The sequence below is a fragment of the Lepidochelys kempii genome, chromosome 7 (genome assembly GCF_965140285.1).
Source record: "Lepidochelys kempii isolate rLepKem1 chromosome 7, rLepKem1.hap1, whole genome shotgun sequence".
Lineage (NCBI taxonomy): Eukaryota > Metazoa > Chordata > Testudines > Cheloniidae > Lepidochelys > Lepidochelys kempii.
In genome coordinates, this window is record NC_136386.1 from 56,437,002 (window position 1) to 56,463,348 (window position 26,347).

Genomic DNA, 26,347 nt, shown 5'->3' on the forward strand with positions numbered 1-26,347 from the left:
CACCCTGGCAGCACCTCCTGTACTGCAGGAAAAAAGCAACACAACAAACCCACAGTACGTAAGACCTTGGTCAGTCCCTTGAGTTAATGCGGGCATAAGAACTTCATTCCCCTGCATGTGTGTTCAGATGTCTGTGTGCTTCACCTGCTAACTTCGTTACATGGGTATTTACCTAAGGATTTGTCCCCCATTATGTTCTTTGCACACAGGAAGCCAGATTTAGCTAGCAGAGAGACGTCACTGCTGCATAAAAGTTTAGCTAGAACCAGCATCTGACCAGATCCGTTGACATAACCTGCATTACTTAGATTGTAAACCCCTGGGGGCAGGGGCTGCCTTTTTGTTCTTTGTACAGCACATAGCACCATAGGCTCCAGGAACACGAATGGGGGTCCCCGCCCTACAGTAAGACAAATAGTACAGGGGCTCCTCACTCCACTCACCAGAGCCCAGGCTAGCTTCTTGTCCACTCTCGTTACACCTGTTCATATTTCCACACAAAGCACACTCCTACACATCCTTCTGTTCTTGACAAAGGCAAGCGTTTATCCTCTGCTCACCTATTTTTCTTAGCTCCCAGCTGCATGGACCATCCCTTATCTCACATTGCCCAATGCCACTTTCAGGTAAGAACACTGCTATTAGAGGCTGACTAACCACTACCTAATAACAGATAAATGCAGTTGGACCTATTGACCACACCTCAGACATTGTGGTGTACCTTGTCCCAGCTAAATAGCTTCCCCCTCCTTTTCCCGCCTCCATTCCGAGTGTCAATACCCATCAGTGAAATGCACACAACCTACAAACACAGGCTTCTTTATTGTAGGAGACACTTGTGCTCACACATCAACCCCCCCCAAACTTAAAACTTTTTAAAATGTTGACAGTTCAGTCATTCATGTGCCAGGTGAGGATGACAGAGAAGGTTATTTGACAGGTCACAGCTGGGACTCTGCTCCAAAAGCCTGTCCAGGAAGGCAGAGGGTATTCTCTTCCCACCCTCCAACTCTACATAATAGCCCTGGTTTCCTAAGCATGTGCATCACTGCATGGAAAGAAGCCAGTGATGAGGCTTATTTTGCAAGCATGAAGGCGCGGTACTGAGATGCTCCTTCCAACAAGTTGCAGTCAGTTAATGTGCACGGGGGTGCCTTGTTAGTCACCTCCAACCCTAAATTATCTGGCACTGCTTCTCACGGAGACCTGGCCTCCTGTAACAGCAGGGCCCTTCACTGGGGGCAGAGCTGTCCTTAAGATCTGTGGGGCTCCATCCTGCTGGCAGGGAAAGGGAGGATGGAAATGAAGCCCTGGGTTACCTGCTCCTCTGGCTCTCAACCATGCTGGAGATCAGGCTATGTTGCAATAGAGAGCAGGGCTCCAGGCAGCAACTTGCCTGTCTTGTACTTGAAGCCAGGACTAGCTTCTGCTTGCTGTCTCCATTTTGGCACCAGATCTTTCAGACACCAAAGCATGGAGGGCAACAGACATTTTACCTCTGCAAAGGGACTCCACAGACAGGAAAAGGGCAACTGATCCAGCCAAGGGGAGAAGTTTAAGGCAAATCGTGTTACATTCATCTCTACCTCACACCAGCTGCATTGCACATGGCTAGGACAAAGCATGTGTTGGCGAGTTGGATTCCTACAGAGGACCTGGGGCAATCACTGCTGTCAGAACATCCCAAATAAAACAGAGTTAAGGGAGTGGAGAGCTAGGTGAGGAAGGGGCTGGGGGCCAAGGCTTTAAACTTCTCTCTTTAAACCTTTCCATTGGGCCAAAGGATTCTCAAACCCCAAAGTGTCCAAGCAGCCAGGAGTGTCCCCACTTCTCCCATAGCCTGTGCCTTCCCTATGAAAGAACAGCACATCTGAAATTCCCCCAGAGTTGCAGGGCTTTGAGCTTTTGACATCAGTGCCAAAGCTGCAGGACGGAGAGGGAAATCCTACCAACCTGAACCCTGAGCTTCCCATGCTGGTGGCAACATGCCCTGGGCTGAAAGGCACTTTGCTTCTCTAGCTACCCTGCCTAATGGCAGGAGCAGGGTCTGCCCTGGGTGAAGAGAAGGTCGCTGCAGGAGGAGGCCTTAAAGAGAGAGGGAAGTAGAAGAAACTGCCCCTCTGGAGCTGTGCTTTGTACAGTTGGAGGTGCACAGCGAGGGAGCTGTAACCGCAGGTCACTCAGGCCTAGCCACAAACAAGCTACAGTACTTTAAATTTCACAGGTCTCAACAGTTAAACTGGCTGAAAAAGAAAAACAGATTCATGGAAAATATAAATTTTCTTTGCTTTACAAGGTGGGCGGGAAACCTGAACTCCAGGGCACCACCAACCTTTTAAAATAAAACTGTACAAAATTAGGACACCTGCGCTGGATCTGGTGTCGCCAGCTCTAAGAAGGCTCTTACCAGGTGCGATGCCAGAATTAGTCAGAAATAATGTGGGAGCATCTAGCCGCTCTCCCATATCCTATGGCAAGGGCTACCATCCCCCCACAAGAGAGCGGGGAGGAATAAGTTCCAGGCAGGATTGGGGTCTACCATGCCTATTCTGTTCACATGCCCATCCAGCTGGCTTTAGGGGATGGGTGGGGTATGGACTCCCAAGCCAACTGCAGCTCAGTCACTTTCAAACTTGATGGAATTGACCTGGGTAGAAATAGCACCTCCGCAGTAACTGCCTCTTTTCTTCTTTGTCTTCTCATGGCGGAAGGATTTGCCTTTGGTGAATTTCAGTACGTTGTGGGCCTTTTCTCCCCAGTCGCCTGCAGCTCCTTTCTGTCAGATAAGGAAAAGGGGGGCCAGGTCAGCACTCAACAGCCAACATGGCAAACACTAGGTCCTGCTTTGTATACTGCCCAGTAATGACTTCCAAGGGCTAAAGGAGTTTTCACCCAGCTCCTCTGCTGGAGGGGCTGGGAGCTCCCCTCAGCCAGTGCCCATATACCTCCCAGTTGAGCCTCCTGGTGGGAGAGGCTCAGATTGGAGAGCTCCCCACAAGCACCATGAAAACCCTTTCCCAGATGACCTGTGTTCTTGGGGCAAAACGTGCCAGTTTGTCACTCTGGCTGGACTTGTCCCTACCTTTGCATCAAATGAGTTGTTAGCTACACGGGAATCCACCTCGATCTCTTCCTCTCTTACTCTTCGGAAAGGGACAGCTGGCTGTTAGAGAAAAACATAGGTCACCCTAAGTCAACACCTGCACATGGCCTTCTCTTTGCTGGCCCACACAGCAATGCAGGACACTAAACTGGGGGAAATCCTATTTGAACCCTGGTCCAGTTTTCCAGGCCACATGAACTTGTGATCCTTCCCTTCAACAGTAAGGGCAGTACAGAGGAGCTCCAGAGGTAGTCTATACAGTCATCCTCAGCCAGAAAGATGCTGGGGCCACGATGCGCATCTTCTCTGGTCTCCACATAAGGGGCACTTAGGCTGGCTGAGGAGGGGGAGACTGTCTCCTGCAGCCTCGACCACCAAGGAAAGCAGTGCAGATTGCTGGGACTGAGAGACAAGAAAAAGCCCTGCTCTGATTCAGCACGTTTTCCCGTCACTCACCTGCTTCACCTTGGGAAATGAGTGTGGCGTTCTGGTCTTGGTCTTAATCTTCTTGCTGTCCGGTGTCCCCAATTCCTGGTCATCTTCGCTCTTCCGCTTCTTCTTATTCGAGCCTGCTAAAAACAATAGTAGTTCGATTTCAATGGGACCACCCTCCACCTGGGGAAGGGGAGCAGCGTCTCTCTCCACTGGGACACAAGTCAGACTGATGTATGCTGGGAACATGAGCATGTGCACTCTGGAGTAGGGTGGTACAGGAACAATAACAGACACTCTATTAATGGCCAGTCTAGAGCGCCAGCACTAGATAAGGAACTCCTGGGCAGCCATCCTCTAGTGCAAGGGTGAGGAAACTTTTTGGTCCAAGGGTCACATCTGGGGATGGAATTTGTATGCAGGCCATGAATGCTCACAAAATTGGGGGTTGGGTTGCACGAGGGGGTGAGGGCTCTGGCTGGAGATATGGGCTCTGGGGTGGGGCTGGGAATGAGGGGTTGGGGTGCAGGAGGTTGCTCCGGAGGGTGGGAGGAGGATCAGGGCTGGAGCAGGTGGGTTGGGGTGCAGGATCCAGGCGGCGCTTACCTCAAGCGGCACATCTCTCTCCCCCTGGCTCCTACATGGAGGCACGGCCAGGCAGCCCTGCATACTGCCCTGTCTGCAGGCGCCTCCCTGCAGCTCCCATTGGCCACGGTTCCCAGACAATGGGAGCTGCGGAGGCACAATTTGGGGTGGGGGCAGTGTGTAGAGCCCCCTGGCTGCCTCTACATGTAGGAACTGGAGGGGGGACATGCTGCTGCTTCCAGGACTGCGTGGAGCAGGGCAAGCCTCCAACCTCACTCCCTGGCAGGATCTTGAGCACCAGATTAAAACGTCTGGAGGGCCAGATGCGGCCCCCAGGCCATAGCTTGCCCACCCCTGCTCCAGCGTGTGGAGGTGGCTGCTGGTTACATGCAGAGTTTTGTTTAGGAAACCGCTTCTAGAAAATGGCTCCACATATGCTCTGCCCTGCAACACTCTGCCTGACAGATGCCCTTCCTGGCTGGCACAGATTACCTCCATTTGCTTTTCCCTTCTCATCGCAGGAGCTCTCAGAGCTACTCTCACTGCCACCAGCTGGCTTGGGCTCTGGCTTCTTTGTGGCTGGTGATTTGGCTGCTGGTGTGGATGAAGCCTTTGGTTTCTCTTTCACCAAGCTGGAGTTGTTCTGTCCCCCTTTCCCTGGCTTTAACCCAGCGACTGGAGTCCCTGCTGTTCTGGACTTCTTGTCATCATCACTGGAACTGTCAGATGAGCTGCTGCTACTGCTAGCAGCAGCTGCTTTCTTCCCTGCACAAGCTTTACTGCCCCCTGGTGATTTGCTGGCTAGTTTCACTGCTGGTTTGCTCTGCTCCTCCTCGCTGCTTGAGCTGTCAGAATCTGAGCTGCTGGCTTTGGGGACCAGGGTGCAGGGTTTGGACCCTGGCTTAGCTGTCTTGCTGGCTGGCTTAGCTGGAGGGGCTTTCTTCTCTTCCTCAGAGCTGCTGGAGCTGCTATCTGAGTCAGAGCTGCTCTGGGCTTTCTTTGCCACAGCAGGAGGCTTCTTGGCTGCAGGTGGAGCTGGTTTGACTGCAGGCTTTGCAGGGGTCTCATCCTCAGAGCTGTCAGAATCTGGGAGGGAAGTTTCCAATACAAGAAGATTCCAGTGAGAATAGCCAAGTACTGAACAGACTTGTCCAGCCAGACCAAACTAGACAAGCAGGAGCAGTAACTGGAGTCCCTTCCACACTAGGAAGTGAGCAAAACCTGCTTGGTTTGGGACTCGGTGAAAGGTGCAGAACAACAGCCTTAGAGATTTATGGGCTCTGCTTAGAGCTGGTGTAGCACAGGCAGCTGCCATCTCCTCCCCCCACAAGCACATCTCAACTCCGACCCTCAGAAGTGGCTCTTCTAAGTCAACAGGGAGCTCAGTCTCCATGTTCCAAGTGATGCTTTACCTCTGCTGAGACTGCCACAGGGGGACAAGCAGTTGTCTCAGACACCTGCCCACTAGGAACTGGACTGAACCACAGATACTGCCAAACAAGAACAACTTTTGGGCCCTAGCAACATGGCTGAAGAGCCCTGGGAACTTGCCGCTAGCACAGAATCAAACAGCACTAACAATCAGAGCTGAAAAGTTGGGGCCATTCCTGTTCCCCTGCTCAGAAGGGTGGCTTACAGATTCAAGGCAGCACACTGCACTAGTTGCTCTTAAACGGTGCTGCAGCTCTTTAGTGTGGTTTACAAGCACTATCATGGACAGTGGCTATTGGGGAAATGGGTTTGGGATGGGACTGTCCTCCTCCTTCCCCTGTATTCTTCTCATTGGAGAATAAAGTTCATCCCCCAAGTGGCTTTTCCTCCAACAAACAAACGTGCCGAACAGGTCCCCAGTACCCTGTATTTCAGCTATGCGGCAGAGACGTAGGGGTTTGAGTGATGAAACATTAGCGGGTGGGTACGTTTCCCCACACTTCATGCCCAAGAGAACTGGCACTTTGCATGGGGTTGGTTCTGCATGCTTAGGAATTGGTCAGCAAATATCAGGTCAGTTTGATTAGACAGTGTCCCTGTGCCTCTGTATCCTTGATACCACAGCTGGGAACACAGACTGGGGAGGTAGGCCTGGCACTCACACCTGCTCAGTATGGTGGTGGGGAGATCACCACCCCTTCCTGTCCTGATACCTGAGCTGTCTGAGGAGGAGCTGGAGCCTTTCTTGGCTTGTCCTGACTTGGCAGGAGCCTTCGCCGGTTTGGCAGGACCCTTCGCTGCAAGTGATTTGGCCGTGAGCTCGGTCACTACCTTCTCTTCCTCAGAGCTGGAATCTAGACAAGAGAAGCACATCTGCAAGTGTCAGTGTTTTTCAGGGGCATAACACCCAAGTGAGTCCACCAGGGACCCCAGTCAGTGGTCGTTTTAGGCAAAGCTGTGGCCTTGAGCCTCACACTTTAGGGAGGCACCATTGCCACTGGATTTTTGGAACTCACCAGACTACGATCATGAAGTGAGGTGAGGTGAGGCGCAGAGCCAGAGAAGGGGCAGGGTGGGCAGAGAAGTCCGATAAGCACTCTCTGAATGGCCAGTGGAGAGCCCTACAGCATGTAGCCCTGCCTATGTTCCTGCTCCTGTCCCAGGGAACGGAGGCAACAGGAGCTGGAGGACCTAGGGCTGGGAATGTGCCCTCAAGATCTCCATGTTTCTTCTTTGCTAGGAAGATGAGGAACAGCAGTAGGAGCTTGGCCTAACCCTTCATAACAGTGTGTGTAGTGAGAGGGCACGGTGTAGAAACTAGGGGATTGAAGAGGGAGTGTTGGCCTCACTAAAGAAAGAGCAAAGAGGAAGAAGAGAGCGAGGAAAGAAATGGACAGAAAAGGAAAGTGTGTAGTGGAGGTGAAAGAACAGAATGAAACAGAAGGGAATCAATGACAAAAAGAAAAGAGGAACAGACTGGAGTGATTTGGGAAAGAAGGAAAGGACACCATTTGACTGTGTTATTCGACACTCCAGACTATTTTAGCAGTGGTCCAAATGGAATTGAAGATTTGTTTAAAAAAGTTCCCCTTTCTCCCCACCTTGGACCTGGCACAAGGGAGATATTTTTCACGTAGGGAATTTACACCTGATGCCAGCCATGACTCTTATGGAGGATCTGAAGAGCTCAGAAATGGATCCAAAAAAAGAACTCCTAATCCTACCATAGGTACTTGTTAGGGAATACCCTTCACCACCCTGCAATCTGCAGACCTTCCTGTACTAGTCACTGTTCTTGTCTGTGCCACTCATTCATGCTTCCCTCCACATCGATACAGGAGGCTTCAGTTTTCAGAGGCATCCCTTTACCTTGCCATGGACACTGCAGGGAGCTCAGATTCACTCTAAGGGCCCTGGCAAGAGGAGGTTGGGTCCCTGCTGAGTGACACCGGGGGCTGAAAGGGGGCATGTGCAGAGTCACTGCATCAAAAAGGTCAAATCCCTGCTCCCTCACTCACCGGAATCACTGTCTGAACTGGATCCACCTTTCTTGGAAGTCACAACGGTGGGTGTTGGGGTAGGTTTTTTTTTAGCCAGACTTGCTTTGGCTGCAAGAGAAACAATTACAATGAATCTCACACTCTCACAGCACTTTTCATCCAGGGATCTCCAAGAGCTTTACAAAGGAGGGCGGCTTATTAGCCTCTTGGACAGAAGAGGCAGGCAATTCACCCCTGGGCAGCATTGCAAAGAACTCAGGACTCCAGATTCTCAGCCCCTGGGATTCCTAACCACCTGGAGTAGGCAGATGTCAGGGCTCCTTGTCCCCTCGCATGGCACAAGTCATGGGCTGCGAATGCAGCATCGCACATCAGCACATGCTCCCCTACTCAACACACGCAGGGGGTCAGATAGAGAAGGGATTTTTCATTCACATAATACAGTAACCCAACGCAAGGCCTCTGCCAACTTCAAGAATGGGCCAGATTCATCCCATCCACTGAAATAAATGGAAATCCAGTAGGATTTATTTGACCTCTTGTGACCAAATTAGAGATGGAACTGAGCAGTCTGGAACTCAGGCTCAGCTCCTGGGGCCTGTTTTGGGACAGATACCAGCTGCTCTGAGACCTTTAAAAAGGCAAAAATAGCAGCATAATCCACAATTGTCAGGTAATTTCAGAAGCCACTATGTGGCCAGGAACCAACTGCACCCCACAGAGGCACTTCCTGAACAGTCTAACACAACCACTTCCTAGCCTCCCTCTCCCCACAATCCACCTGTTGTTCCCTTCTTGGGTGTCTGCTCCATTTCATCACTGCTGTCCGAGCTGCTGTCTGAGGAGTCACTGCTCTCGGCTTTTTTCCCAGGAGCCTTTGCAACAGAGGGCTTTGCTTTGCCCTTTCTTGGCTCTGTAACCTGGGGGGGTGGCACCGCACTGTATGGACCTACAAAGAGACAGGATCAGCAGCGGCACCAGTGCAGACCCACCAGCCCTGCACGCTGGCAAATATGGTACACGTCGTGCTGGACTTCCCTGTTTTAGCCAGGCGATGATATAAAACAAGCCAGTTAAGCTACCTGCTCCTAATCACTTGCACAGTTGTGATCAACAAGGGCTTTATACTCGGTATGGTGGGAGGGGACATCCCCACAGTATTGCTACTCCTGACTCCCGCAGCAGCACAACTCCCCTTTGCTGGGGTCTCACCGTAGCATTCCTCCCTTTTAGGGCTTGGCTACACTTACATTTTATAGCGCTCTAACTTGCTGGCTCAAGGGTGTGAAAAATGACCCCCCTGAGCGCAGCAAGTCTGAGCGCTTTAAAGCGCTAGCGTAAACAGGCTCCGAGTGCTGGGAGCCATGCTCCCAGTGCTGGGAGCTAATCCCCTCGTGGAGGTGGAGTACCAGGAGCGCTGGGAGAGCTCTCTCCCAGTGCTCGCACGCGACCACACTCGCACTTCAAAGCGCTGCCGCGGGAGCGCTCCCACAACAGCGCTTTAAAGTTTCCAGTGTAGCCATGCCCCTAGATTTGGATGGCCTAATTCACAGTTTCTCAAATGCGGGCACCATGGCCACATGTGGCCACTAGGGCATTTCCCTGCAGCCACAGCAGTTTCCTGGGCAGTGGAAGGGAGGGAAAAGCATCAGCCCCTCCCCTTCCTCTTGCATGTGCCAGCTCTCTGGAGATAAAGGTGGACCACACAACACTTAAGGAGCAAGGGGCAAGGAAGCCAGCGGGGTATGTGTGAGGAGGCGAGCAGTGGGGGTGAGAGGAAGTGAGTGGCGAGGGGAGGCCTGGCGGGGGAGTCAGGAGGCGAGTGGCAAGCCAGCAGCAGGGTGAGGAGGTGGCAGGGGGCCCTGGCTGAGAGTGAGGACTGAGCAGTGAGCCACTCAGCGAGCAGGGGTATGTCTGTGGCAGGGGAGTGGAGGAGTGCAGCAGGGGGTGGGGGTGGGGCAAGAGGAAGGAAGGAATATGAGGAGGAGAGCAGCAGGTGGGGGACGGAGGAGGGATGCAGGAGGTGAGCAGCAGGTGCATGGGCAACATGTGGAGCATTCCTTTGGGGGAGGCTAGCCCCTGCCCCCCCCCCAGCAGCCAGAGCCCTGCCCCCCCCCCCCGGCCTCCCTTGTGGCTGCAGCCACAAGCCCCCCACTCCGAGTGCCTCCCACCCACCCTGGCCGGAGGAGCCCCAGGCTGGCCAGCGCCCCGAGCAGCCACAGCCATGCCTCCCCTCCCCAGACCCAAGCTGCCCAGATACATTTTTCATTATTATTTGGACTTCTGAAGTAAATTTTAAAATGCTCTGACATAATAGAATTGTTGTACAGATAACCACTTTTACCAAAAAAGCAAAAGAAACAATAATGAAAAAGACAAGAATGTGCAGAACACCTTATTGTGTTTCTATTCTGTTAGGTCCAGTAAAGGGTAGAGATAACCGTGCATTATATTTATTACTGAGTCTGCAAACAAAAAAACAACCACCCCAAAACCTTACATAAATCAATTACGATTATTTGGATGTATATATGTACATATTACGTGTTGGGTGCCGCACTCCAAGACCTCCAAAAAATTTGTTGTGGGACTTCCACTGCTGCTCTTGTTCATTTACTACTCTGCTCCTCAACTACGCCCCCGGGGTAAAGAAACCCATCTATATTTCACACTTGCTTCTCTCAGTTTATTGGAGTCATGGGAACTGTTATACTAGATCAGGGCACGGGGTCCACCTAGTTCATTACCCAGCCTAATACTGGCTAGCACCACATGCTTCAGAGTAAGGTGCATGAAGGCCTGTAAAGCACAATTATGGACTGATTTACCCACAGGGAATTTTCTTCCCAACTTCAGTCAGGCTGGGAATCATGCATGAGAATAGCCTCTAATAGCTCTCTGAAGAGCAGGATGCTCAGAGACAATGACCACATAAGGGATGCAACCAGCATAGTTTTCACCTCAAGAGAAGGTCTGGGTTTGAGGTTTAAGCCATGTCTTACCTGGACGTAGCTAGAACAAAGACCCTGCAGTTCCATGCTTGCTGCCATCACCACCCCTCAGCCTTCTGGGCCACACCAAGCAGAGATGGGCAGCTAAACTTCTCTAGGGCTAGTAGTGGCAGAAAGCCTCCTCTCCACAGTACCAGCAATGGTTTTTGGTACTCACCGGGCTTCGGCTTCGATTTTGAGGCTGGCTTTTCATCCTCCGAGCTGTCAGAAGAATCCTCGCTGCTGGAGCTCTCTTTGGCAGGGGCTCTGGCTTTACTTGAGGGCACCTGGATGGCTGCAGGTTTGGGCAGTGGTGTTTTCTTGGGAACAGCCTTATTGCAAAGACGACAGACAAATACCTTTCCTCATCAAGGAAGCTGAGCTTTGAAAGACAGGTGCTGCCCAGAAACCACCCCTACTCCGTGTTGGAGAGTCCTCTCTTGCCCTCTCTGCCCTATTCACTGGGCATCAGATTTCCAGGATAGAGCCAAGAACTAGGGAAATTTCTCAAACGCCAGGAAGCACATTACAGGCTTTAACACCAGAGCATCAGAATTTCTTACCTCCCATTAAATTCCTACACGGGATACTCTCTGGCTGAGAAGAGGTGAGACAGAACATTAATAGCTAGAGAGCACCACCACTGTCAGGGGAGCTGAGACATTAGCCGTGAGATATCTGGGAGAAATAAGAGCTCTCTGGGAGAGGTTTCTAAGAGCTCCCACAGCTGGGGTCCAGCTCTCTTTCAGGGAAGTTGCTCTAACACTCCCCAGTGGGACTGCAGAAGCAGTGCAGGAACATGTAAGGCTGGCAGAGTAGCACATCTGGCAACAGGAAAGCAAGCCATACAGAGGGTGCAGCATGCAGAAGTTATAAAGGGATTCCTGGCTCAGGAAAGAGGAATGGATCACTCAGCAGCAGAGAAGACTGTTGGTGAGGTTCCTAAGACACAAAGCCTCACTAAGATGTCACAAAAAGCTACAATGACTGCATGGGCACGCACTCAGCTGCTGTGCGGTTCTGGGTTACTTTACACAACCCTTAGATCAAGGTCAGAGAGACTCTTAGACTTCTCTCACACCAATGGAGTCATCCATGCTTGTCTCACTGTTTACCTTTGCAGATGCAGCCTTTTCCTTGTCAGAATCCTCACTACTACTACTGCTGCTGCTGCTGCTGCTGCTTTCTGCCTTGCCATTGGCTGCGTTGCAGGCAGCTTTACTTCCTGCTGGAGATAAGGCAAAGAAAGGGATGAGAAAACATGAGGGGTAGGGAATGGTAATCACATTCAACGCAAAAAATGTCCTGGACAGCATCAGCTCCCCTAACTGCACAAGGCAAGAGTCTCCAGCCCTCTTCTGGGAACCCACTCATTCTCCTCCTGTTTATCAGGGCAGCTGTAAACAGTCTCTCTGCAGACGGCTTTTCTCATTATAGACGAAATGGAAATCTCAGACTCAATCCTCTAATGAGGTTTAGAGACATTGTTATAAATTGGCAGCACCTTTTTCTAACATAATACGAACCTGCTGGTTTCAGAAATGGGTTACTAAACTGAATTTTGACATTTACACACGCACACTTGATCGCCACCAAAATTCATCAGAAATGTTTGCTATACCAACACCATGTGTATGAACTTGTGAGCAAAAAAAATCAGTTTGGTATAATTCCTTTTCAGCTGACCAAATACAGAAATGAGTAGACGTACATTGTGGTTTTAACACCTACTGCTCCCTAATATTCAGTTTTGTAGAGTATTTAGTCATCACTGTATCATATTAAAAATAAGTTGTGTGCAGTCTAGTTGTAGACACATTGGTCCCAGGGTATGAGAGACAAGGAGGGTGAGGTAATCTTGGTCTAATAAAAGATATTACCTCACCCATCTTGTCTAATATTAGAAATAAGTTAATCGTAACAAAAGTTACTTTTCCTGTAATATGAAATAATTCTAATTTTCTTGCATGCTTAGTACTTGTTGCTCTGAAGTTAGAGTTAACAGAGATGGTGTATATATGTGTATTTATTTATTTTTTACAAATAAAGAGAGCAACACTAGTTAGATGAGGTGGTGGTTTATGACACTCGCGTCGTTTACAGTTGAAGGAGTGCTCCATGCCAGTCTCCTATAATCTCTGCATTATTTGCCAAGGATCAAGTAAAGAAGACGTGCATGAAGCAGGTGAACAAGGATTGCACAGAATAAGGGAGGCAACAGCCATTACAGGGAAAAAACAAGATAGCAAACAGAGAGGCCATTGACAGAATTGAGTGCATCTTTCATTCAGAACAGAGTATCAGTCGTGTGACAGAGAAATTGCTATGCCCATTGCACTGAAAAAAGGCAAAATCAAGCGGTTATAGAAAACAAGAACATCTGCAACTGATATGATCACATGTGGCAAACTGCAGTGATCCCAATAAATACCAGACAATCCCATGCTGTGAAACTCATGGACTGGAGATGCTGTATGCTTTGTCAAGAAGCGCACTCTAAACAGAGACTCATTTCTGTTACTACACTCAAGATGAGTGAACAGATAATGAAGACAGCTGTATTTGACCACAGATGAGTGTTTGTTTAGCTGAAGTAAGTGACCTCACAGCTCCTGAAGACAAGTACTACCTGACTTGTTACATCCCATTTATGAAGTCTGTGATGAAAAAGAGAGTGTGGGCATCAAAATTACTGACACAGCAATGCTTTGGCTTCAAAATGAGCTTCAGCATGCATCCAAGCAAGGTCATGGGTTGGCAACATTACTGCAAGATTGCAGTGAAAACTGGCATGGAAATTCCACACTCCTACATCTGCTATAGATCATCATACACTGGAAAACTCCAAGCTCCTATTGGGGATTTATTTCATTTTATTGCCTGATCAATCGGCTGCTGATTGGAACTAAGAGTTTCTCAAGTATAAATATGTACCCATCTCACAAATGATGGATTCTTGCCAAGATGATGAGATGGCCACCCCCAAGATGACATATTTCTGTCACAGGTACATGTTGCACTGAATATTCAGGGAGATGCTTTGTCACACGGTGGCCACAAAGATTTCAGTGTCAGCAAGGATGATGCAGCTGCTTGCTAGATCGCCTGTACAACATTAATATCTGTGCTTAATTTGTGTGAATTAAAATGTTTATTTCTAATGTTTTGTCATGAAAATATTTTCACTTGTTTTAAAAACAGGTGTTTTGAGATTATGTGTTGTATTTGTACACTTTTCTTTTAAGATGCGAATGCTCAAGTTATAAGAGCCATGTAAACAAACTTTTTCATGGTTGTATACTGTATTAAAATACGTCCAGTACCTCTTGGAAATAAACTGAAATTCAATAGCTTTATAAAAAGGTTGTGCATATTTAATCACTTGTTACATCCTACAACTCATTAAGATCCTACAATATGTTGATCCTAAACTAAAAGTAAATAAAGATCACTTAAGTGATTTCCACGTTATTTTGTTCTCTTTATAGAGGCCTTTATATACAACATACAGCTTAGGAACAACCATATTTGGATTCTGCACAACCTAATTATCTTAAAAAGACTTCCTGCCAACTTTTAACAAAAAATGCCTCATTAACTTTTCTGACAACCTGACTAGTCTAGTACCAGTTGGGGGAAGTTATCGTGACACCACTGATTCCAAGTCCCATAACTATAAGCTGAGGGTTAAGTTTAACTTAAGTTAGTGCTGGCTCAAATAGTGGAAAGCATTAGCAAGAAGCACATGGCCCATGCAATTACTCAGGGATTGGTGACAACCATTGGATCTAGTTGGGCCCTGAGATTTAACTATCCATTTAGGATCAAATTCAATTAACCTGTGATCAGATTTATATCTGGATTTCCAGAAATTAAAGCCTAATATATGCTACCAGTGCAGCCCCAGGTCCCTATCACCAGTGATCCTAGCCAAACAGCAAGTTGGACTGGATCACCTAAGTGGCCTTGCTAGGATGGTATCTTCTCTACCGGGGCATTTGGCCACCTAGACCCCAGGTTCTTCCCCAGGGATTCCTGTTCACACACATCCGCTCACAGTGCAGCGCAGCGCAGCCAGGTACCTGATTTAGCTGCTGTTTTAGCTGCCACTGGCTTCAGGGGCTGTTTCTTTGGTCTTTCATCCTCTGAGCTGCTGGAGTCCGAGCTGGAGGAGCTCTTAGCCTTCTTCTGGGGCTGGGTTTTGGTGGCAGCTGGCTTGGCCTGGGCTTTGGTTACCTTCTAATGAGAGAGGAAAAACTAATCAGAGACTATTCTAGTCAACAAGGCCTAAAGGGACTGAGGAGAGAGAGACAGGACAACAGTCCAACTGGCACACCCGTTCTATAAAGATTATCTGTACGGACTGCCAGTCAAAATGTTAGACAACCTTGAGTTGGGGGTTCTTATTCTGGAGAGCTGATGCTCTATTTTAGGCACATAACCCCAAATATACAGGAAATTCCCTAAGCTTTGACAGCAGGAGACACTTTTCCCTGCACCCTGACACTTCCAAGTGGAATGATATCTCTCCCACTTAACAGGAAAGGGAGCAGAAGTACCCAACAGAGACTTGAGGGTGAGGAGAGCAGAGTCGGGGTGCCCAAACAGGGCACTAAGCCCTCAGACTAGTGACTATCCCAGAGGGAAGAACACCACCAGAAAGGGATGGCTCCAAGTTGGGGTCTGAAAATCCCAACACATGGATGATTATCCTAGATGGCCCATTGGAATCCACCCAGGGTCTCTTCCATGCACATGAATTTTCAGAACCCAACCCAGAGCCATGAAACAGGGACAGATTTGGGGTTGGTAGCTGCCTGGTAGTCCCCTTCCCTATGAGAAAGCACTAGTCTAAGGGCTCAACAGCGCTGGCTGGGCACCTTGGCCTCAACCGTAATTGGGTACTGGTACCTCAGCTCCATGTCTTGCTCATGAAGAACACAGCTCCAGATATTAATTCTCAGCTTGGTGGCACCAGCACACAGTGAAAAGGGAGGAAATACTACTACTCTTCCCCCACACTAGTTACATGCTACTATTTCGTTTACAGATGGTGATCAGAGATAACACCCCCTTATCCTGAGCATTTTATACACTGGTTACTCTGGTGGCAGTGTAAACAAATACAGACTTCCCCTCAGGTTAGAAGGAGCAGGCCACAGCAGTCTGTCTCAATCTCATGGGAGAGAAGCAGATTCCAATACTAGATGGGAAATGCATCCCAGAGATCTGCCTCTGCTTTCACTAGAGCCAGTCCAAATGGCAGACTGCACATTACAGGACTAACTCATTTGTTAAGCTCTAGTCGCATGCCGAGTGCTTTACAGACAGCTAAGAACACATGTCCTCTATCTCAAAGAGTTTAGTGTGTAAGTAAAATTGCCCTGAGTCTGGATTAATGCCTGATAAATAGAATAAGTGATCCAGGACCCATACTCTGTAGCCCACCTCCAGCCCCAAGAGTAGTTCCAGTCCCCCACACAGTGTTGGTCACATTTAATACTCTCCATTACTGTGGAACGTGCTTTGGAAAGGACCGAAAGGAAAAGGTGACCTGTGCTGGCTTCTTTTCTTCCTCCTCAGAGTCCGAATCATCGCTGGAGTCCTCGCTGCTGCTCTCTGCTTTTTTGGCAGGAGCCACTGCCTTTGCTATCACCTTCGGCACAGGCGCTGACTTAGCTGCTGTGTTGGAAAGAGCAGACACTGAGGACAAATTCATTCCCAGCCTCCCATGTATAGTGCAAGAAAAGAGAAATGTATCAAACTGCAGGTGTCATGTCCTGTTCAGAGGCTCAGGCTTATATCTCAGCTTCCCACAGAGTGCTACAGAGGCCTTCACAATGACTAGCCAAGGCACAGAAACCACTCCTTTCTTGCCATGCACAAGCTGTGCCACTGAAAAGGACATACTCCCCGCACTGTTTGTTAAAAGATCCAGATATTTTATCATATCATTTAAAACCAAAAAAGCTGCTTTTTGATTATGGGTTTCCAAAGAAAACTGCGTCACTGCATTGCTGGGCCCTATGGAGCTGCCAGGCCCACTGACTTAACCTGCTGTAGCCAAATCCACTCCTTCCTGGCCAGTTCTTTCTTCCTCTGCTGGATACTGTGTGTAAATGGTCTAGTTCCTGTTCCTAACATTCTTTAGAAGATCAAGAGCAAAGCCTTGTTCAAATTCAGGATTGGGAAGGGCCAAATTAAGTTTCAACTCAGTTTCCTGTTGCCTCATTCCTTCCTCCCCGATCCCAGTTTGCAGTCTGCTCCTCATCTCCTGTGAATCTGCTCATGGCAGCAACCAATGTGAGTATCCTGTGAGCTGGACAATATATGGGCGCAACACTAGGCAAAGCTGAAAAGAGAAGCACTCTACACGTTACAAGTGAGGGGCCTAATCCATGGGGGCACTGGAGGGGACACAGGACCTTGAGAGAGGGGGAAGTCTCACATCGTTGGCAGAATACACATCAGACACCAGTGTTTTCAATTTCCCTATCTGATCCCCAGCTGTCCTCCATCCACCAGGAGATCATGAGTCAGATCAATACAAAGAGAAGCCTGATCAATGGAGGCTAAAGCAGGAACTTTAACTAAGCGCTCATGTTTGCAAACCTTACGTTGCTCAGGGGTATTTTTTTTTCACACCCATGAGCAACATAAGGTTTGCCGACAAAAGTGCTAGTGTAGACATGGCCTAAATCCAGCTCAGCCCTAGCATAAGCAGGCACATTTCTCTTCACTTCAATCAACCTGCTACAACTTGAGCCAGGGCTGAATTGGACCCCTATATAGCAGCAGAACAAGACAGCATACTTTAAGCACAAGGGGAGTTCTCCCTCTCGTGTCATAAACCTGGTAAGTTAGACATGAAAAGGAGTTGAGGGAAGCACACCTAGGAGCACTGGGGCACTGGCTAGGGATGGAGAAGACTGATGGGAAATAGCATGTTAAAACACAATGAGGTTCAGGACAGCGAAGAACTGGTACTCCAGCACCAGCAAGCTGGATAACAAAACTTAAAATAAAAAAAATTCTTAATTATGATTTTAATTTAAATCAGAGTTTATTTATAGATTTCACTTTCTTCCCATTTTATGATCCTATTTCTGAAACTGACATTTTGTATTTATTCCTTTAGTTAGTTTCCTAATTGTTAATAACAACATTTCAGATTTTACACTAGGAGCATGAGCATATAAAGTGAAAAGTGCAAACATTGGTGGATGGCACAGATCCTACCAGAACCGAGACCCAAACACCAACTGCAAAGCACCAGTTCCAAATCCAGCCTAAGAACTTTTCCCAAGTTAATTTGTGTGTCACTTGCCCAACCCAAAGGTTTTCTGCTAAGAAGTTTCACAGTGGATGCTCATCTATGCTGAAAAAGACAAGCCCAGGGCCTCATTAATATCTGTGAGAACACCAACTCAAAATTGATAAGCAATTTTAATAAGTAAGGTGGTGCAAACCACACCACCTTCCCACACATTAAACTTCCCCAAGTGAAATCCTTTGCTATTCACCTCTATCAGGGTTTGAAATCAACAGGACTTGTGTTCCCATGTCATTTAGGTGCCTAAATATGAGTACAGGAGCCTAAATAAGCTATTTTTGAAAATTCTGGACTGTGGATAAGTTCAAAGTAACTTTGTTAGTATACTGGAAATCTAAACTTTTCATTAACAATAAAGCAATTCTGTTTTTAAATGACAGCCTTCAGACCACTAAGGGTTATGGTTTTAATCTCTAATGCTGCAAATACTCATGCACGTTTAACTTTGAGCAGTGGTTCTCAAACTGTTGGTTGTAACCCCAAAGTGGGTCATGACCCCGTTTTAATGGGGTCGCCAGGGCTGGCTCATACTTGCCAGGGTTAGGGGCCAAAGCCAAAGCCCCACTGTCTGGGGCTGAAACCTGAGGTCTTCTGTCCTGGGCAGTGGGCTGATATTACAGGCACCCTACCTGGGGCTGAAGCCCTTGGGCTTTGGCCCCCCACTCGAGGTGGCAGGGATCAAGTGGGCGGTCAGGCTTCGGTCCCTCCCCCCGGGGTCATTTAGTAATTTTTTTTTTTGTCAGAAGGGGGTCATGGTGCAATGAAGTTTGAGAACCTCTGACTTAGAGCATAAGTAGTCCTGGTTAAGTGAATGGGACCCTTCATGTGGAGAAAGTTAGTACCTGCCTAAGTGTTTGCAAGATCAAGGTTTTTATTTTCAGTATTTTGTGTTTTGCCTACAGCAGTTCATATAAAATACCCTTTTAAAAAGGCATTTAAAAACATTTACAATTTAGTTCAGTGGTTCTCAACCAGGGGTCCGGGTCCCCCTAGGAGGCTGCGAGCAGGTTTCAGGCGGGCTGACAAGCAGGGCCAACATTAGACTTGCTGAGGCCCAGGGTAGAAAGCCAAAGCCCCACTGCATGGGGAGGAAGCCTGGGACCCTGAGCCCTGCCACCCGGAGCTGAAGCCTGAGCAACGTAGCTTCATGGGGGCCCCTGTGGCATGGGATCCCAGGCAACTGCCTTGTTTGCTACCCCTTAATGCCGGCCCTGGCTTTTCTATGCAAAAAACTAGTTATTGTGGCACAGGTGGGCCATGGAGTATTTATAGCATATTGGAGGGGCCTCAAAGAAAAAGGCTGAGAACCCCTGATTTTGTTCATTATACATTTTTGACTAAAATTGCAATAGCACAAATTTCCCTATTAGTTTTACAAAGTCTTGACCTGATTTATACAAATTTTCAAAAATCCAATGATTTAAATCATGATTTAGATCGCTCTACCATGACCAAGCACCAGGAAGAACTCATTGGATTAGTCACGAGTCTAATTCTACCTAAATACTACAGTGATGAGTGCTAGAGAAAGCTCCAAGATAGGTAATCAGTTCTGGTATCTGGCAGCTCACAGGACAACAACAGTCAAAGCACCCATCCAGCCTCAGCCAATGTGCAGCTACAATATGCCTCCAGCTGCTACAAAGCCTGATTTATACTCATAGCAAGCTTAGTACTTTACTTATAATTAAACTGGAAAAAAAAAAAACATTATGAAGGATGAGTAACTAAAGTGAAAAGTGCAAGTGATTGTGGATAGGTACAGATTGAGATCATGATCATGACCAGAACGGAGATCATGCAGTTCGTGACTGCTGTTCAAAGCCCTAAACACAAGCTGCAAAGCTGTGAATCCAGCCTCAGAACTTTTCCCAAGTTAATCATGCCCACTTGCTCAGCCCAAAGGCCTTTTGCAAACCCCACCTGGCTTCTTGGCTGTGGTTTTCTCATCTTCTTCACTGGAGCTCTCATCACTGCTCGAGGAAGATTCTTTCTTGGACTTCTTTGCAGGGGGTCCATTGGGAACAGCCTTCCGTTTCTTAGCATCAGGGGATCTGGGGAGGAGAAAGACTTAGTTCTAAACAGTTTCTCCCAGCTCCAGAGAGCTTCCTAGCATTTCACCCGTTCTACTACAAGCAAAGCAGCTTATCCCTAGAGAATACTGGAGCCTCCCACATTCCTGTCCATTACTTGTATTACAATAGCACCTGAAGGCCCCAACCAGAACTGGGGCCTCCCTGTGCTGGGCATTATACAGCAGAAGAGACAATCCTGATGGGCTTACTGTCTGAATAGAAAAGACAGACAAGTGGCTGGAAGGATACTACAAACAAAACAAACAACTTGACAATTTGCCAATGTCATGTTAGTTCCGTGGGTTTTCTTTTTTATATCTTGGTGGGCAGTGTGTTCAGTGGTACTCAGGTGTTTGCAGGTATAGGAAAGGACTGTTTTCATTCCCACTGCATGCAACAATCTACAAAGTGGCTAGAGTCACTCAGTGAGGATTCAAGACCTGATCTGTCTGCAGTAATAAGAGTTCTCTTTAAACAACAGATAGCTTTAAATAACTAAGTTATGATAAGATGCTAATTAAGAGGTCCTCCAGTTAAAGTAACCAGACAAAGATTTTACATACAGTATGTTAAAGGATTTTATTAACTATATGGCTTATTACAGATTGTTGTCGTCAATTCTATTATTTTACAGTAGTACCTTTAATGCTCATTAAAGATGCAATTGAAGATGCTGATGATGATTATACCAAAGGCTAATAAATTGAAGCCATAGGTTATCCTTTGCATTTGAGAGTATAAATGCAATCACTGAATTATGCATACTTTTATTGAGTCTTCATTTCCCTATTTTCTGATAATTAATTGCACGTATAAAACTTAAATTAAAACTTAAAATTAAGGTAACTTTCAACTTTGCTTTTCAGTTCCTCTTTTGAAGGCATTAGCTAGACTAGATAATAGAAATAAGGGATTCTTACAATGGAGAAGTACATAATGCCAGAACTGCCAGGTTCAAGCCATTTGCATACCAGTCTCCTCTATATCAGGGTGAACCTGCCAACTAAACAGATTTATTCGACACAAAATAAGGGATCTCTTTGTTCGAGAGACCCTGAATCTGGAAATAAGTGTCTTGGGTTTTAAAAACACATGAGGAAGCTCGGTAGAGAAAAACAACAGAACATCTGAGAAAATGAGAAAAGCAGAATGCATATCTCCTCAGGAGTTTATCAGGGTATTTCCTCTCCATGCACTGAGGGGTAGGAGATTCAAGTGCTGCCTGACTTCGTTTCTCCAACCATCTTTGAGGTATGAATAGTTTGTTTTAAACAAGAGACTCATTTTGGGGTTCATGTGAGAGACCAGACGGGGGTTCCTAAGCTCACAACACATAGCCCTCTGAAGCACTGGCAGTTGCCTTGAGCATAACCATCACCCTCTGAATCCTGAACACACCCTTGGGATCATGGCCCTGCAGACCTTTCCAGCTCGCAGCAACACGTTTCTGCTTCAAATTGCCCTTGGTCCTCCATGTTTCTTTCCAGCTCTTTCATCAGTTGTTCAGCCCCTAATAACCTCACCTTACGCTCACTGAATAAATTCTTGTCTAAGACAGCAGTGAGCTGTGGTGTGGAATAAACAGACTCAGGGGCAGAGAGCAGTACAGCACGATGGTGTGAGGATTTGGGGGTCATAGCATAATTACCAGACTTGGACTCTAGACCAACCAACCTGGCTTATGTAGTACTTTTACACCAATGTATAGTACTAGAGTTGTGGGGTTCATGCATATCTACTAGATAGTAAAACCTAATAAAGAAAGAGGGAAAACATTATAATACCTTATTTTTACTGTTTCTCTAATCCTTTTAAGGCTTCCTGGACTATTTGGCTTATTTTCCGTACTCCCTAGCCTCTTATCCTGAGATCATCTGCCCTTTCAACAGCTGTTTGGTTGCCCAGCAGCCAACTTTAATGCACATTATTTTACGAAAACTAAGGATATGTCTTCACTGCACAGTTAACATGGATTCTTACCCGGGTGTGAGCCTTACCACCTCTACCTACACAGAAAAACCTGTGACCTAGATTTGGAGTTCTTTAAGCCCAAGGTTGCTTATCCAGCTGGGGGTAACTGCCCAGTAAAGTCATACCCTAAGTATGGAATACCAAACAACTCACATTTTAGCTTTTCACTTGAAATAGAGTTAAAAGGGGCTGAAAGGGCCATAAGCTGCTACTGAAATGGCAGCCTGGAACTTTGTGGGCAGAAGGCAGATTAGAAGTGCGCTGCAAATATTTTAAAAATATTATGATGGATAAAGATGGCTGGGAACTTATTCTTTATATCTTTACTGCAGAAATACCAGAAGCTTGGTTTCCCTGGGTTTTGCTGGAGCACCTTTGGGAAGTCTCAGGGATTCTATTGGGAGCTTTGTCAGTTTGCAATAGAAAGTAACCAAAAGAAATGTACCAGATATGGACAGGCTAAGCCCATCTCAACAGATTTTCCAGGAAGGGAGACACTTACTTCAGCCAGTAGTTGAAGACATCCAAGAGAGAAGCAGCATTAGGATCCTGGTCTGTCTGTAAACCAGAAACATACATGAATATTAGCACTGACAACCCACATAGACTTCTCTAAAGAGTGCCTCCTATACTGTCAGTGGAATGGAAAACTCTGCGCCATAGGCAACTGCTTCTGCATTGATGTATAACAGGTAGAGAGGTCTGGTAGACTTAGCAAGTGGAGCATGTTGCTCATAAAACACCTTCATAAACATTAGAAGCTAAAGTTAAGAAGCCTCTGCGCTATCTTAAAAATGAGACAACTTGAGTAATTTAGGACAAAAGATTCCACCGCCTATAGATTTATTAAAATCTAAAGTCAAGATTCTGCAGATATTTTGGCTACATCTGCACTAGGAGCTCTTTAACTGGTATACCATCCCAGCAAAGTGCTCCTAGTGTGGACACAGCTTATACTGACAAAGCTGTGCTTTGTACAAACATAGTAAATCCACCATAGAAGCAAAACAAGCTACACCTGTAAGAGTGCAGCTTTGCTAGAATAGCTGTGTCTACAGCAGCAACTTCTGCAGACACAGTTGTCAATCAGGGACCACTCCTCTTCATACCCCTGACCAAACCGACAAAGCTGTACTGGCAGAAGTTTGTAGTATAAACGTAGCCTTATTCTTAACTTTGCACACTGAGTAGTTTCATTAATGTTAATGTGACAACTCAGTATGCACAGTTAAGCATATGCTAAACCCTTGCAATAATGTAGTCTAATGGGAGGGGGAAATATCTACTTAACATATGGATTAAATAAAAAATATTCCAGAAGAGTTATCACTATTGGTATCAAATTATGAAGAGACAGGAAAAAGTGCGGAGAGAGCAGGGAGATCTGCAGAAAGCTAGGGGGGAGTCCTCCCAATTTTGCAAGGACTTTCCACCACTTTTGTTGGAATTTCAGTGAGGTTCTATGTATTATACAGAGACTCTGTCTCTCTCCAATACAACATGCAGTTGCCAGAAGAGGAAGGTAAATGTGAAAGTACAGCATATGGTCAGAGGCAACTTGCCCCAGGACTCCCAATTCATGACGACATGACATAAGTTGTTTGACTCCTCAAACGCTCCAGTTGAATGCACATCTCCCTCCTCCCCCCAGGGAACGGCCCCCCCCCACAAACAGAACCCCTCTTTCCGGGTCCTTCCCTGTACAGGTACCCCCTCAACGCAACCTCCCCTCTCCTCAGGGCCCCCCTGGCACAGTTCCCCCTCCCCACCAGGACCCCATCCCAGACCTTTAGGATCCCCTCCCAGTACAGCCCCCCCTCCCCAGACCTCTCTCCCATACAGCTCCCCAAGGTCCCCCCAGGACAGCTCCCCCCCAGGGTCCCCTCCCCAGTACAGCCCCCCTCCCTCACAACCCCACCAAGGTCCCCCCAACACAGCTCCCCACCATGGTCCCCTCACTTCAGCCCCCCCAGTACAGCCCCCCCGTCCGCTCCCTCAGGGTCCCCCCCGGATCCCCCCACTTCAGGGCCCCCCTCACCACTCCGGCCGCCCTGCCGAAGGCCCGCGCCGCCCCCTCGAAGTGGTTGTCGCGCAGGAAGGCGAACACGAGCGGGAAGAGGTCGCTCGGCACCACGCGCAGCTCGGCCATGCTTCCACGCCGTCAGCCGGTCGCCTGTATCACGTGTGCCGGCCGGGGGGGACGTACTGCGTCGTGAGGTCATAGGTCAAACGGGGCCTCGGAGAGGGGAAGGGGGGTGTGATCCGCCATCTTGTTATAGGCAGGAGCACGGCCCCCTCCCTCGCGGGGAGCTCCTGAGCGCCACCTGGCGGGCCAGCGGCTGCAGTGCAGGCGGCTGCGCAAAGCACGCAGAGGAGGTCTCGAGTGAGAGGGAGGAAGGTACCATGGGTAGGGCTAACAGTGATGGAAGAGCAGGGAGGTGAAGAGTAATATCCCTTCCTCCTCCAGCGTCTGCTAGGGCCTAGCTTTGGGCTACCCCACATCTGAGCACGCTGCAGCTCACCCGTCCCACCCCAGGAACATGCCAGCTGGGAAGGGGGAGCCAAGGGTTTGGAGCAGCGGAGTGGCTGCACTGGGGCCTTTTGGAAGCCTCCATTGTCACCGACAACATGCCTGAAGTTTTGGCCCACGTGTCTGAATTGTTGGGGTTCATCTGGGTCTCAACAAGACTAAGATCAGGGGATCTGAGTTCTGGTCCGGTTCTGCCACAGGCGTCCTGCGAGCTAGCGCAGCTCGGGGATATTTAGCAACATCCCACCAGCTATGTGTGTCCAAGAGATTTTTGGATCGAAAGCAGTGTTGCCGGCACCCAGTGCCGAGAGGCTGAACAACAGCTTGAGTTGGTTCGTTACCCGGTGTGCTGCACCCAATAATCACAACGGGGTGGAGAAGCAGAAAAGTTTATTTGAAGCTTCAAAAAGGTACAGGGAGATTTGAATCTCAAATCCAGTACAACAGAGCAGGAAGTTACACAGGCTTTTATACATCCTTTTTCCCAGCATACTTATCCAATAGCAAGCTGCCCCAAGTATCCATATAGCCAGCCAATCCAGTTCCCAGCTAGTTCCCTGATTCTCTGTATCATTTGTTAAACTATACATAAAGCTGCTTTATTCAGCATTGTTCTTCCATATCTCCCCTGTTTGGCCTTGCTTAGTTTCAGGCAGTCTGACTCTGCAACATACTGTTGCAGATTCTCAGCATAACTGCTGTGTGTGCCTCCAGGCGGGGGGGCCAAGGACACTTAGGCCTAGCACGCAGAGCTGCTGCGAGTGCCTCCAGGCAGGGGGGGGGGGCAAGGACACCGGGGCCTAGTGCGAGGGGGCTTCATCGACACTCGTGGTCTTCCATCCCCTCGAGTTACCTAGTGGCCATGCCCCAGTGTTCCCAACAGCAGTAGAAAAAGTCCAGTGGACTGCTCTGCGGAGGATTCTTTTGGTGCAGAGGTTAATTAAACGACTTTGAAGCATTCCAGACTTAACAGCTGAATGAACTAACTGTAAGCTTACCCCACCAAAAACCATGTCAAAAGAACTTTAAGGTTGCAAAGTTAAGCACCCAAATTTAGGCATTTCCAGAATTAAGGTTGTCTGTGTAACTTTAATTTGGCCCCTTTGTCCATACACTAATTTGGGGTGCCCAATCTGAGACAACTAGGAGTTGATTGTTCAGAGTACTTTTCTATAGGGCAGCAGTGAACGGTCTTAATCAAGAGATTATCCTTTCGTTTTCTACAGTCCCATCCCTTATTCATTACACAAGTTCCAGTTCTGCAAAGCAAGTCTCCTTCATTACACAGCCGTGATTCATTTCCAGATTAGGTCCATCTTGTACACTGAATGAGGCAAGGGTCCTATGGAAAAATAGTATGTGACAGGCTGTAACTAAAAATTATCACAACAAATAAACACCACGGGGCTGAAATAAGGTTGCACAGGCACACTTATTTTTTGGCTTTTCCTAACTTCCGTGTGCTTGATGTTGTAACCTTAATGTTCTTTTAACTCAGTTCATGTTTGTGATTTCCTAGATTTAAAAAATAAAAAACAAATGGAGTCCAAATTTCCCCCACACCCAGGCTTGTCTTCTTATCCAGCCAGTCCCAGCCTCCCAACCTTCCCCAGCTCCTCCGCCAACCTCAGTGTTTCCCTCCAGCCAGCTGGCTCTCGGTCCCCACCACTTTCCCTCATCAGTTTCTGTTGTTGGATCATATTAAAGAAGTTCTGTATTAAAATCACAAATGAGTTTGATTCCCCATATTTTAAATTCCAGGGTATTACTAATTAAGAGGTCTCTTGGTTTTTGGTACTGTTTCTCTCCCTCTCTGTGTGAAACTTGAAAGCTGCTAATTGTGTTAGTGCATTGTAAGACAGAGTCTATTCTCAAAGCAATTCTTTGTAACAACAAC

At 47.8% G+C, this 26,347-nt stretch overlaps 1 protein-coding gene across 7 annotated transcripts; it reads right to left on the reverse strand.

Moving 5' to 3' along the window:
* Nucleotides 1-803: 803 nt before the first annotated feature.
* Nucleotides 804-24,125, reverse strand: NOLC1 (nucleolar and coiled-body phosphoprotein 1). 7 transcript variants are annotated; one of them, XM_073352970.1, is made up of 14 exons: nt 23,959-24,125; nt 22,423-22,478; nt 19,798-19,928; nt 16,096-16,220; nt 14,624-14,780; nt 11,657-11,769; nt 10,720-10,873; nt 8,333-8,500; nt 7,570-7,659; nt 6,265-6,405; nt 4,613-5,206; nt 3,560-3,675; nt 3,083-3,163; nt 804-2,776 (listed from the first exon to the last, which is right to left on the reverse strand). In XM_073352970.1, the coding sequence occupies exons 1-14, from the start codon at nt 24,067-24,069 to the stop codon at nt 2,618-2,620; spliced, it is 2,196 nt and encodes a 731-aa protein (XP_073209071.1). In that variant the 5' UTR covers nt 24,070-24,125; the 3' UTR covers nt 804-2,617. The 7 variants fall into 7 exon arrangements, with proteins under 7 accessions (XP_073209071.1, XP_073209070.1, XP_073209072.1 ...); XM_073352969.1 differs by having other exon boundaries at nt 11,657-11,766; nt 16,096-16,223; XM_073352971.1 differs by having other exon boundaries at nt 3,560-3,672; nt 16,096-16,223.
* Between the last annotated feature and the right edge of the window lie 2,222 nt (nt 24,126-26,347).

Excerpts from the sequence above, each read along its gene's own strand:
- NOLC1 (XM_073352968.2), bottom strand. The coding sequence starts at position 24,069 with ATGGCCGAGCTGCGCGTGGTGCCGAGCGACCTCTTCCCGCTCGTGTTC. Across the intron at positions 3,164-3,559 it reads CATTTCCCAAGGTGAAGCAG|CCAGCTGTCCCTTTCCGAAG; the intron begins GTGAGTGACGGG and ends TTTCTCTAACAG. Across the intron at positions 2,777-3,082 it reads ACAACTCATTTGATGCAAAG|AAAGGAGCTGCAGGCGACTG; the intron begins GTAGGGACAAGT and ends CTTATCTGACAG.